This window comes from Drosophila suzukii, chromosome 4, assembly GCF_043229965.1.
Source record: "Drosophila suzukii chromosome 4, CBGP_Dsuzu_IsoJpt1.0, whole genome shotgun sequence".
In the NCBI taxonomy this organism is placed as follows: Eukaryota; Metazoa; Arthropoda; class Insecta; order Diptera; family Drosophilidae; genus Drosophila; species Drosophila suzukii.
Genome location: NC_092083.1, coordinates 904,719 through 918,387, shown reverse-complemented (window position 1 = coordinate 918,387; position 13,669 = coordinate 904,719). Strand labels below are relative to the sequence as shown.

Sequence of the window (13,669 nt, the reverse complement as noted above, 5' to 3'; positions counted from 1 at the left end):
CTATCCTTGAGGCAAGGCTTTCTTTTTTCCTTGCAAAAAAGAAAGCCAGAAATAGAAATTGGGTCTTTATTTTTCTAAAAAGGAAACCTAAAAAAAACTTTCACAATTCTTGTCTGCCAAACTTTCAAAGCTAACACTTTTGCAACGCAATTAAATACCCTATGTATATATGAACATCTACCTGTGTGTAGAGGGTTATTACTCATTCAAACCCGTATTCGAGTTTTTTATATTCATATGTACACACATGTTCCTCTTTCCATCACTTTCTGATAAAATACAATCCAAACAGTTTAAAATTTATATTTTAGAGCATGCGCATTTTGATTCGATTGCATTGGTAAAGTTGAAAATTAATTAGGGTAGCTGTAAATTATATTTTTACTGATTGCACATTTTGACATTTTTTTCAAACCCAATACATTTTGTGAATTTTATTTTGAAAATATGTATTTAAGATCACCAGCATAATGAACACCAGCAATATGAAAAATCGGCTTACTGCCGGAATAGGAATACTATTAAGTTATTATAACAACATAGCGATGTGTTTACTAAATATACACACGTCATTTTATATAATTAACTCGAAAGTAATCATTAAAATATACGACTAAGTGAATATATGCATACTTATGTATTTAAGTGGCTTCTATTACACTACGTTCGAGTATTTGGACGCATACAAATTTGACATTTACATATGAATCTAATTAAGTGTGTATATTTTACAAATATTAAACGATACTATCTATTTGAGTACTTCTAAACTGGATTGAATTTCTATGGCTACAGCATTGGTGCGTAAATGGCACAAAAATTGCAAGGTTCCCAAGACCGAATGTCTTGGTAACTATGGTTTCACAAATTATCTATATTTATACGCGTGTAATGGCACTTGAACTGAAACTTATATAGCTAAATCAAACAGTGACTATCCTAACCGTTTTGTATTTACAAAGCTGATTATATTTGATTATTTTCCTCCTTTTCAATGCGGCGAACTAGTACGTCTAGTCAGAATTGTCACTATCCCGTTATTGGCTTTTGGTAATCGCCATCTTAATCGTCCAGCTCACGCTGAGATGGCAATTCTCCTTCGTCGGAAGAAAAGCCGGAGGGCGATAAGCTTTCTGGCGGGTAGAAGAACTGTTGAGGGGGCGTGTGCCCACAGTCGTTCCCGTGAACGGTAGAACCTGCTGCAGATGCCATGTCCTGCAAATGGTATACAGCTGCAGCGGCTGCGACTGCTGTTTGAGCACTTGATCCCCCGGGGTGTCCCTTTGGACAGGCATCGACGCAGGCACTTCCTGAGCCACCACTGACTCCGCTTGTCCGGCACCAAAGCTGCCTCATCTCAGCCCGCCGATTACGCATGAGGACTTTATACTCGGAAATACGCATCTTTTTGCCATCCACGATGCAGGTGCGCTTCGGTCGTGGTCTGTAGCGATAATCGGGATGCTGTTCCATGTGAAGTTTCGAGAGCCTTGACTGTTCTTCGTAATATGGCTGCTTGTCGGCATTAGACATTGCTTTCCAGCGAGCACCCAGAATTTTCGATATATTCGAATTATGCATATCCGGGCACGCCTTCAATATCTTTCTTCGTTCGTCTTTTGCCCACACCATGAACGCATTCATGGGTCTTTTTATATGCGGCTTGTTGTGCCCGTGCCCGTGGCTATGGCCGTGTCCATGCCCATGACCATTGCCTTGTCTTAGTGGGTGTGATGACGGCGACGGAGGTACAGAGCCAATTTGACCTGTGTTGATGCTTTCAGGGTCCAGTGCAGCAGATCGTTCTGAATTTGTGCCACAGCTATTTACCGAGTCGCGACTCATGCGCGTTGCACGTGATCCTCCTGAACCGACGACAGCTGAGTTCCATACTCTCCCCTGGAAAGATAAATAAAAAGGGTATTTGAAATTCCGAAGTTTACGCACCGGATCTTTGTTTGACCTGACGACTACTAACTTTGCAATCGTTGGAAAGTATGTAGGTAGATGGATTCTTTTTCGACCGGAAACCGGCCACCAAAAACTAAGCATTGGTGCCAATTATTCGTACTTTTAGTGTACGTCAGAACAAACAGCGTGATTTGCGGGTTGTCGTATGTAGGGCTGCCACCCTTTAAATAGTTACAGTGCTTAGGTTAAGTATCTTCAAGAAACAAAAACGTTTAAAGAAGTCAAAGACATATTAATTGACTTTAAAGCTCTCATTTTGCTAAGTATTCTCTGTTTCGGGTGGCCGGTTATATTCTTGATGGGGAATTACTAGCCGAGTCGATCTAGGCATGCCCACCTGTCTGTGTGAAAGTTTCTGTGTTTCAACTGCAAAGGATTCGTAAAAGTTCTACAGTGATGAACGTAGTTAAGTACTTTCACCTTTAAGATATATGGTAATATCTAATGCGGTCATTTAGAGTGAGACTAAATTTTTTAAAATCTAATACATTGGTTTTATTATTAATTTAGTTAATACATAGTTTATTAAAATTAAAAAGCAAACAAAAGGACCATATTTTCCTGAACAAAATTGTGTTGTCAATATTTGTTAATTTTTCGTTTAAACTTAAGTGTGGTTAGTTTTTTTTGCTAAATCAGCTTCCCATCTGCACTCCTAATGAAATAATGTTAATTTTATATCCTAAAATCGTTTTAGTACTAACAAATGTTTTAAAAAGTTTTCATTTCATTTAATTTTTAATTTTCAGGATCAGGGCCAATCATATGTCAATACTATGGAATATGTGCTTATACCATTTGAACCATTTGTGGCGTCTTAAATGACCCTTATGGTGTGAAATTGAAAGGCACATGGGCCGACATCTGTCTTTAAGTGGTCAGGGTGGGGAAGAGATCACATAAAAGGATAGGAAAGGAAATAGCCAAGTGCTAGGTACAAGTTTTTGAAAAATCATTTGATTGTTGCACTCTTTTCACCTTCTCATTTAATGTAATAGTCCTTTCCCCTTGCCAAAGGCTTCGGTAAGTTGACCTAAAATCTAGTAACTTGAATAACACATTTTGAAATTGTATTGTTTTATGAACAAAGCCGTTTTTCAGCGGTGCCTTTTTCATCACAGTATTCAGATGAGCTAAGGAAAAGTGTCTGATTTTCCAAATGAATTTCGATGAACTCTCGTTAGCTGCCGCACACACAATAAGAAATTTAATCTTCGCTGTGTTCGTGCAATAAGTGTGTCGAAAAAAATAAAATATGGAAAGAAACACCCAAAAAACACGAAGAAAGTCTGCAGAAAAAATACTCCAATCCAACCTGTGGAGGATCGTCAAGTATTGTGGGACTTAAGCCACTTGGAGCCTGGTTGATGTGTAAAGAGAACCTGGGAGGAGATAGCGCAGATCATGGATAAAGATTGTAAGCTAATATTTTAAATTTGTATGATATTTGTAAACATGTACAATATAATTAGGGTATTCAATTGCGTTGCAATCGTTTGAAAAGTTTAAAAGTGTAAGCAGTTCCAACAACAATTTCCATACAAAATAGTTTTCAAGGCCTACAACACCCCAGCCTATGTATACAAATCTGTTGTACTTGTGTAGAAATAGGGGGTTAATAATGGGTAGGAATTTTATCTAAAATACTAAAAATATACTGAAAAGTTGGGTTTTAATGACAGAAAATATCATAGCCTTCTTTTCACAAAAATTTAAAAGTTGGCGTTATTTTGTACGTCAATTTCCTGCAACGATATTTTAAAATAGAGGGCGTTCACAATTCTCGTCTGGCAAACTTACAAAGTTTACACTTTTGCAACGCAATTAAATACCCTAAATGTTTAGATAATAATTGCGAGTTGGCTTGAAAGTCCCTGTGGACAGTTTCAAGTACCACAACCACAATAGAAACAAGACTTTTGGTAAGGTTTCGTCACGATAGCTTTTAAACTGAGAGACTTGTTTGCCTGAAACGGACAGACGGAAGAAATATATGTATATACTTTATGGGGTCGGAAACGTCTCCTTCACTGCGATGCAAACCTCTGACTGAAATCATTATACGCTCTGTAAGGGTAAACAAATACTCTCTCTCTCTCAAATCTCTGTTTGAACATATATATCTTCATCTTTAGTATTCCGATTACCTTCGGTTACTTGAATTTTTTTTCTGAATCATCTTCTTTCAAAATACATTTAAATTAATACTTACAATTTTTTTATAATTAAATTAAATTAAATTATTACAAAATTTTTTAAAAAGTATATATATTCTTGATCAGCATCACTAATCAAATCTGCCCATCCGCCTGTCCGTTTCTACGCGAACTATTCTCTAAATTTTAAAGCTATCGGGATGAAACTTTTCAAAAAGTCCTTTTTGTTGTAGGAAGTATATAAGTCTGATCGAGCCTGATTGGGCAACTATATCCTATAGCTGTCAAAGGAATAACAAAAAAAATAATGAACATTTTTTATAGCTGTCATAGGAACAACCAAAAAAATAATGACAATTTTTTTTTTAATTAAAGTTTCGGTGTGTTTATTGTCTCCTACTCTTAGGAATATTAGTTTCTTAACATTTCAGAATTTCGAATTCAATTTAAAATCGGATAATAAATAAGCGAATAATTTAGTTCGTTGTTTGTGATGATTCAGTCTTTTACTCTGGTACACAGAGCTTTTTTAATATTTACGAATTACGAAAAAAAAATTTGATACAAATCCGACTACGATATCATATAGCTGCCATAGGAGGTTTCGCAAAATGAATGCTAATATTATACCAAAATCGGTGTATTTCGTTTTCTGGCAAAACTAATATGCTTGTAAATTGAAATTTATTTTTATATATTTATAGCTGTATTCTGCTAATCCAGCGGGCTTTTCCAAAAGTCGTAAAACTAATTTTTCTTGTTTTAACACAATTAAAAAAATTCCATGACCATAAGAAAGGCCATTTTTGTTGATTAATAAGTTGCAAAGGTGCTATTTGTACAGCAGTGTGCTATATGTCAAACGCAGAAAACGCATAGGCTATACATTAAACCGGATTCGTTAGAGCCAAAACAAAATCGTTAAAAAGAATTTGTACATAATTAATATACTATGGTATTTAGAAAAATTACCAAGAAGGCGTGCATAGTATTTTGAAATTCCTTTTCAGCGACACATAGCACAAGTAGTAGTTCAGAAGTTACGGACTATTAAAATTTAGCTTTTTATAGCTATGTAAGTTGAAGTTTCTTACATCGCGCTAGCAAACCAAAATTTTTATTTTGAAGTTTTGTTTTTGGTATAACTTTTGAATGAAGTCTCGGATTTAAGGTGTCATTCGACGCTTATTATACCCGTTACTCGTAGAGTAAATGGGTATACTAGATTCGTCGGAATGTATGTAACAGGCAGAAGGAAGCGTTTCCGACCCCATAAAGTATATATATTCTTGATCAGGATCACTAAAGTTTTTTCTTTTTAAAGTCAACGACATTTTTTTACAAATCAAGAAAAAAGAACGCGTTACTTCAATATAGTAATTGGTTACCATAAATTAGAATCGCTCTACACCAGGAAAAAATGTCCTTATATCTAGAAATTCTTTTCTAAAAAATATAAAGGCTAACGCTGAAATAAAATTGTTTTGCATTACCTTTTATCGAAATTAATACCCTGACCCTACAATGATAACAAATATAAATATTTTCTAAAAATATAAATATTTTCTGGAAAACAGAAATGTTTGATTTTGCATGATCTGTCGTACCGAAATATTGAATTTTATAACTTGTCAGCGGCCGGGCTGCTGTAGCCGTAGCGCAGACCGTTAAAGCGATTGGTTAGAAATTGATGAAACGCAGGTTCGAGCCCCAGTGTCCCATTTCTATTTTTTAATGAATTATTTTTTGTGTTACTTCTTTTTTTACCCCAATTACCCTTATGTATGGCAAGCAAGTCTTGAAGACAGAAAAAAGGCGATTTCCTTGACTTTATGGTTAATTATAATTTGAGTGTAGTACATACAATGCTTCCATGGAAACGACCTGCAAGGATTTCCTTTCTCGTTTTTACACCCTTGCAGATGGTATTATGATTTCAGTCAGAAGTTTGCAACGCAGGAGACGTTTCCGACCCCATAAAGTAGATATGTTCTTAATCAGCATCCTAGACGAGTCGATCTAGCCATGTTCGTCTGTCAGTCTGTCCGTCCGTCTCTACGCAAGCTAGTCTCTCAGTTTTAAAGCTATCGGACTGAAACTTTCCCAAAAGTCTTCTTTCTTTTGCAGGTAGTATAGTCGGAACCAGCCGGATCGGACAACTATATCTTATAGTTATCGGTAAAAAAATCTAAAAAAACTATTTCTTTGGTGTTTTTTAACATATAAACTCCTACGCTTGGAAATAACATTTTTTGTTTAGTTCTGAATTTCGGATTTAAGTTTATCAAAATCGGACGACTATATCATATAGCTGCCATAGGAACGATCGGAAAATTGGTGGGAAAATAACATGAAACAAATTATAGCTCCGGTGTTTTTTTAACATACAAGCTCCTACTCCTGGAAATAACATTTTTTTAATTAGTTGTGAATTTCGAATTTAATTTTATCAAAATCGGCCGACTATATCATACAGTTGCCATAGGAACGATTGGAAAATTGGTGGGAAAATAATATGAAAAAATTATAGCTTTGGTGTTTTTTGACATATTATCTACTATTGGGAATATCTCTTTTAAATTTAATTATTATAACTGGAAGGGTATACTAACTTTGGCATGCCGAAGTTAACTTCCTTTCTTGCTAACACATTTCTTACGTTCTTGTTGATAAATATATTTGTGTTACCATGTTCCTTCCTTATTTATAAATTTTGAATAACGTTATAAATGGTGATACCCATTTTAAACGGTAAAATTCAGTTATTTAGTTATAAATATTCAAATTAGGACATGTACAAAATTTTTGTGATCTTTACTTTATACTTAATATAAATACATATTTCTTAAATCGTCTGCTTCCACCAATTTTATACAATGCTCGTGCCGAATGTAAAAAAATTAGGGTGTATTTTTAGGAGATCGTATAATACATTTTCGTCACAAAAGTTGATATCAGAACTATTGTTTATCTGATATCAAAGTGTTTGTTTTAAACATCAATCATTTATTTAATCTACTTTCCTAAAAGCCTTAGCGTTTGGATACGCACATACAAATTTCAATGTTTTTCAAAGTTGAGGAATCTCGAGGGTCATACAGTTTAAAGTTGTAACCGAAATCGTTTTTGAAAAATAAAATACAAATAAAAAATCGAAATAAAAAAGATTGTCCATAAATATTCCCGTTACTCGTAGAGTAGTTCAAACATTCTAGCTCTTATAGTTTCCAAGATCTCAGCGTCCATACGGACGGACAGAAAATTGGACATGACTAGATAGACTCGGGTAGTGATTGTGATCAAGAATATATATAGTTTGAGGGGTCGGAAACGCTTCTTTCTACCTGTTACATACTTTCCAACGAATCTAGTATACCCTTTTACTCTACGAGTAACGGATTTAAATATATACGCTTATATACAGTTCTGGTAAAATTACCTTACAATTTTAGAAAATATCTTACTCTAAAATGTATTTACATATAACTAGTTGTCGCTTTCGCACACTCTTACTGTATGGACTGGCGTCCACAGAGATAACCATTTATTTTTTAGTTATATAAAACTGATTTAAAAAATATTCCCAAAGCGAGTAAAGCAGTATCGACAGCATAGTACTCACATGACTCTTTAAAAGAGGCGACTCTATCTCGGCATAATGTTTTTGTCCTTGATGCCAGCTAAGGGGTGGACTGGACACCACGGGAGTAAGGCTTTCGCTGTGGTCCCTTTGAGAAGAACTGTTCGGCGAAGAACTGGGCGATCCCTTTGGCTTACTGAGATTCAATGGAGCATCCATTTCCGAGTCTTGGGCTTCGGATAGGCTTGCCATGCTGTGATTGTCCGTCGGCGATGGTGGAAAGTTCTTGGGACATTCAGCTGTTCGACCATGTGGCGATTCCGGAGGTGTGTTGTGGCTATAAGAGAGGATTGAATAAGGTGGGTTTTCGTATGCTGGGGACTCTGGCCTTGACAAGCAGGCTCCTCCATTCCCGCCCCTTCTCATTTCTCCGATCTCCATTAGTGGTAGAGAGGCGGAGGAGTCTGCGCTCGATGGCTCATTAACACTGGCCGATGAAGGCAGTACGTTGTTGTTGCTAGAAAAATTGTTGCTGCTTTTATTATTATTGGCAGCTGCTACCGCTGCAGCCGCCAGAGCGGCCTGAATGTGCGCAGCCGCCACCGCCGCAGTGGACCACATAGGAGCTAGAGCCATTTTGTGTGCGCTGGATGGCTCATTTAACGGGTGACCGTGGTGGGCGACAGTTTGGGGACTCCCATGGCCGGGAATTAGCTGCAAAAGTTGTTGAGCAGGCATTGGGGGTTGTAGGAAGGCCGGAAGAAATGGAACCAAGTTTCCGGAAGTTATTGAAACTGCCTGCTGCTGATGGTGAGGATTCGGTGCCGCAAATCGAGCTGTCCCAAACTGGCTGTTTAGTTGATTATGCAACTCCTGAAGGCAGCTTTCGTGTTGCAACCTCTGCACGTTTTGGAGGTGTTGTTGCTGTTGAGCACTTGCATCTATGTCGGTCATGCTAACGTAATGGGTCTGAAAGAAGCGAACATAAATGGCTTTCTTGTTAATATGCATCACCAAACGTTAAAAAATATTGAAGCGAAAAAATCAGGGCCTGGACATAGAAGTAAATGTATAGAGTAACTGTTTAAAACAATGGTGCTGTTGGGGACATTGGGGATAAATGCCCGAGTTTATTAGACTAGTTGATTTCTTACTGAAAAAACAATCGAATTGTCCCCCATTTGTTAATATCCAAGACTCCGTTCAAAATTAATGCCAAGAACAAGATTTATTTTGTCCCAAAATGTTGTTATTGTTATATGTTGTGTTGTTATAACTTTTTAACTACTTCTCATACTGCTGATTCCGAGATCTCAGCGTTCATATAGATGGAGGGACAGACGGACATAGCTAGTTTCAATCGGCTAGTGATCCTGATAAAGAACATATATACTTTATAGGGTCGGAAACGTTTCTTTACACAAAAGGTGTAAAGAAACGTTATAGATACTTTCCTACAAATCTTGTATACCCTTCCACTCTACGAGTAACGAGTATAACTAATAACTTTTTTTTTTAAATATTGCGATTGTTATGTTATTAACAAAATCTATTTTACATTAAAAAAATTCTTCATGAGCGTTTTTAAGAGCGAAGTTGCACTGCGCAGGACGCCGAAGAGTCTACATGTTTAACCCAACATTTTAGCTCTTGTAGTTTCCGGGATCTCATCGTTCATACGGCTAGTATGTTAAACATTTTACAGAATATATGTTTTAAGTAAAGTCTTAACTTTTCGGAGTTTGACTTGAGTCGTGGAGTTCCCAGTTGGGAATTATAAATAACACATCATGGAATATTTGAAATGTTATTGTAGCATACTTTTGTATAAAAGATGTGGATGGAAGATATGGAAGGATAACTATTTTTGACAGTTTATTAACTATTTAATATTGCTATATTAAAATACATTCATCACGTAAACTATTAAACAGTATACAAATCAAAAACAAATACATATAACAACTATTTTAAATTGGAAATAACTATATTTAAAAGTTACAGAACTACCTGCATCGGTCCGATTGACCAAGAACATTTTTTTGTGTATGGATACTGAAAAACCAACTGAAAGCGATCTTTCACATACAAATTTAAAATCGTTGGTTTTATATATACCCTAATCGAACGGAAAACCGCTCTTAACGAGTTAAAAATCTAGCGACGATCGCACCTTCAACAAACAAAAGTTCTGGTATGTATGTAGTGTATTATTATTCTACTTCTTTCTAAAGACATGTAGCACAAGCCTGTAGCTTTAGTAGTTTACAAGTTACGGGTGTAAGACATGTAACTATTTATAGCTGCTTTCCCGCCAAACTATCGAGTTCTGTGGTTGAACTAAGGATATTTATATTAAGCTGTTTAGTAATACCTAAAATTTTCTGGACGTTAATATAAAGTTTGGATACGAAAAAAAGTTCAACTCTCAGGCAGTGTTAGATGTTCTAAACTGGAAAATCTGGTCATAAAGCACAAGCCTGTAGCTTTAGTAGTTCACAAGTTACAGATTTTAGCCATTTATAGCTGTTCTCCCGACAAACTTGCGAGTTTTTCCAAAAGTGGTAGAACTAAAGTTTCTTATATTAAGCTGTTTAGTATCGTCTAGAATTTTCAGGACTCTAAAATAACGTTTTGCAAACTAACAAACAAAAAAGATTTTATTTTGAGAAATACCCCAAAATCTTGTATTGCGTATTACTTTTGAACGGCGCATCCGATTTCAACAAAGGAGGTGTCACGCGTATTTTAAGTGAGAATACAACTTAACTGATAAACTTGTGCTTTAATCCCCAACGGCCCCAACAGATCAAGTGTTCTAAATTTTCACATTACACTTTGAATGATTCTTTTAAAGTCTTAGTATGCAAACCGCACCAGGAGATTGTGCAAAGGCGACTTCAAGTTCGAGTGATACGAATTTCGAAAGGAATCAAAAAAAAAAGATTTGCTACCAATGCTTTAATAATTGTACCCTTGCAGAGGGTATAATGATTTCCGACCCCATAAAGTATATATATTCTTGATCAGCATGACCAGACGAGTCGATATAGCCATGTCCGTCTGTCCGTCCGTTTCTACGCAAGCTGGTCTCTCAGTTTTAAAGCTATCGGACTGAAATTTTCCCAAAAGTCTTATATCTTTTGCAGGTAGTTTATAATTCGGAACCATCCGGATCGGACCACTACATCTTATAGCTCCCAAAGGAATAGTCGGATAAAAAATTTTTAAAAATGATATCGTTGGTGTTTTTTAACATCTAACCTCCTAAGCTTGGAAATACAATTTTTTCATTAGTTTTGAATTTTGAATTAAATTTTATCAAAATCGGACGACTTTATCATATAGCTGCCATAGGAACGATCGGAAAATTGGTGGGAAAATAATATGAAACAAATTATAGCTTCGGTGTTTTTTGACATATTATCGTATACTATTGGGAATATCATTTTTTGTATTTTTAAAGTTAATAATTATAACTGCAAGGGTATACATGCTTCGGCTTAACGAAGTAAACTTCCTTTTTTATTCTAAGTGGTTGTGGAGAAAGAGCGATGAATGTGTAAAAGTGAAAAATCGGATTAAAATTGGAGCTGTTGTTCCCGGTGATGCTAAATGTAAGTTCCAAAGTTCTGATATCAAATCTTGTGACTAGAAATGGCAGTACCTTCGAGGAAATAAATAATTGCAATGTCCGTCTTTCCGTCTGTCCGTTCCTACGTAAACTAGTCTCGCAGTTTTAAAGCTATCGGGCTGAAACCTTTCCAAAAGTCTTATTTCCTTAAAGTCAAAAAAAAAAACATATAACGTTATATTTCGTTTTCGGTAAACATATACGGTAGTAATTGGAAATGGAACATCATTCTAAAATTTCTGTTATTAGTTTTCAGATTCCTAAAAACCGGAAAGCTCTGTACATACAATGCTCTCAGGGAAACGACCTGCGAGAGTATAGAAATTTCGGCGTGCTTCCTCGTTTTGAAAAAAAGTTTTGGTGAAGGTTTTGTAGGAATGGCTTTATTACCAAAAGTCGTTACCAGCCTTCACGTAGGCTAAGCAGCAGTAGGTAGTTTGACTTAGAAACTACAATACGCGAGAGTTCTTATAAATCACTCTCAGTAGTTTAAACAATGTACCGAAACACATTACAAAACATTTTTAGCACAGTATTTTTGTTTATTGACTTGTACGTTTTTTAAATTTTTAAGTATCAAGTAATCACTGAAAAATGACTATTTTGTGGGCATCTGCATCACTCACTTATACCGCACAGAGTGGTTCATATATTCACAACCGTTTTAATGTAAACTATTATTTGCCTTACACGCCCACACTAGCTATGGGTCTTGGTAAATACAGCAGGTGGCTCACCTCGCGCATCGTCAAGAGTTGTGCCATTACAGCAAGCAAGTCAGTCCTGTCGAGCAGTTGAAAAATTTAAATAGGGAGGATGGCCCGAAAGGTCTGCGCCTGATTGGCCAGGGCGATGCGACACAATAGCAAATCGCAGCGTGACGCGTATCCGTATCGGTATCAGTACCCGCAAACGTCACTGCCAAGCGACAGCGTTCCTCCGCCCCCGCCCACGCCTCCACCGACACGACCAGGTTGCCGCTGTGCCAAGAGCTCGGAGCTCAGTGCCGCTGCTCTCAGAGGCGGCGTTCGGCACACATTGGCTATCCACTCGGACGGGTATCCAAGTCCAACGAACGTGCTGCTCGCCCCTCGGGAGTGCGATTCCACCTGCCGTACTCTGTGCACTTACGCTCGCCCTCGTCGCCGCCGCCTTGGCGTCTGCTGCTTCTACTGCTCCTGGCGAGCCATCGCGGGAAACTGACGACGTGCGAGCTGAAACATCCGACTGCTTCTGGGGCTGCGGCTCTGCGGCTGGCGGAGCTGAACAGTCAACTGTTCGCGGCGCTCAGGCGCAGCAGTTGCGCACTGTGGGGCGGAACGGCTTACAAGCGGAGACATACACCCGGAAAAAAGAACATTTAGGTGAAGCTATGAACGCGTCACTGAAAAATGACTCGACAGAAATGGGGAAAACGCCGTTCTTAAGTTACCAACACCGTTCATGAAAACATGTATGTGCGTGGGTCTAGGATCCCGATTAACGCTAGAGCGTCCGCCTTTGACACGTGGTACAGGTTCGAGTCCGCGTGAAGACGGTTGTGAATTGTGAGCTTTATTAAAATATTATTTCTAATGCTTGTATGATTATATCTACTTCTAATAATAAACACATTTTTTGTCAGCTAAATAACAGAAATTCATTAAATTCTAGCAATAACAAAACAAAAGCCTGAAAACTAAGAACATCTCTACCGGTCCTACAGAAAATCTATCATGTACAAAAACATAGTTTTTTATATTTTGTTCTTAAGTTAAGCCGAAATGTTCTTAAAATGACCCCATTCGTTCGGAACCCAACCCTAAAGTTTTGGACATTTTGACTCCGTTTGGGCTTGATTTTTGAAAGTTTCAAACGGATTCATTTCTGGGTGTACATTACATCGTTATTTACATTATAATTGATTATAACAATAAATAATATAAACGAGATTTTGAAAGTACCCCAAGAGTTCGTCTCATTTCGCATTTCTTCTTCTTTCTCTTCTTCCTTCTCTCGTTTGGGCTTCAGCTAGGTTGAAACATTTGTCAATATTGGATCACAAAAAAAAAGAATAAAGGAATTGGGAAAATTATTTGTGTGTCGACTAGACTAGTTTTGCTAATTTTATTAGAGTTTTCAGTTAAATATAACGCTCGCACACCCACTGTGCAGCTCCGCATTTCACTCTCTTTTCGCTCTTTGCTTCTCTTCCTGCTACTCTTCGCTTCGCAAGCCGACGGCATGGCAGGTCAGCTCTTTCCATCTTTTCATCAGCACTCCCACCCTTTGAGGTCACGAAACTGCTCGCCGAGTGGTTGGTTGGGGATCGCCGTAAATGTGTGTGGG

General features: G+C 37.2%; 1 protein-coding gene across 4 annotated transcripts in view; it reads right to left on the bottom strand.

Annotated features, from left to right (window-relative positions):
* Positions 1 to 287: 287 nt before the first annotated feature.
* Positions 288 to 13,669, bottom strand: part of Sox102F (transcription factor Sox102F) — a 73,802-nt gene continuing 60,420 nt past the window's right edge. For 2 of the 4 annotated variants that reach the window (XM_017088652.4, XM_070997191.1), the window contains 2 exons: positions 7,750 to 8,676; positions 288 to 1,899 (listed from right to left, as the gene is read on the bottom strand). In XM_017088652.4, the coding sequence (XP_016944141.2) occupies positions 1,063 to 1,899; positions 7,750 to 8,676 (1,764 nt within the window). In that variant the 3' untranslated portion in view covers positions 288 to 1,062. Of the gene's footprint in view, positions 1,900 to 7,749; positions 8,677 to 12,078; positions 12,232 to 12,472; positions 12,586 to 13,669 lie in introns of those variants that run through there. The other 2 variants (XM_017088654.4, XM_017088653.4) reach the window with 2 other exon arrangements.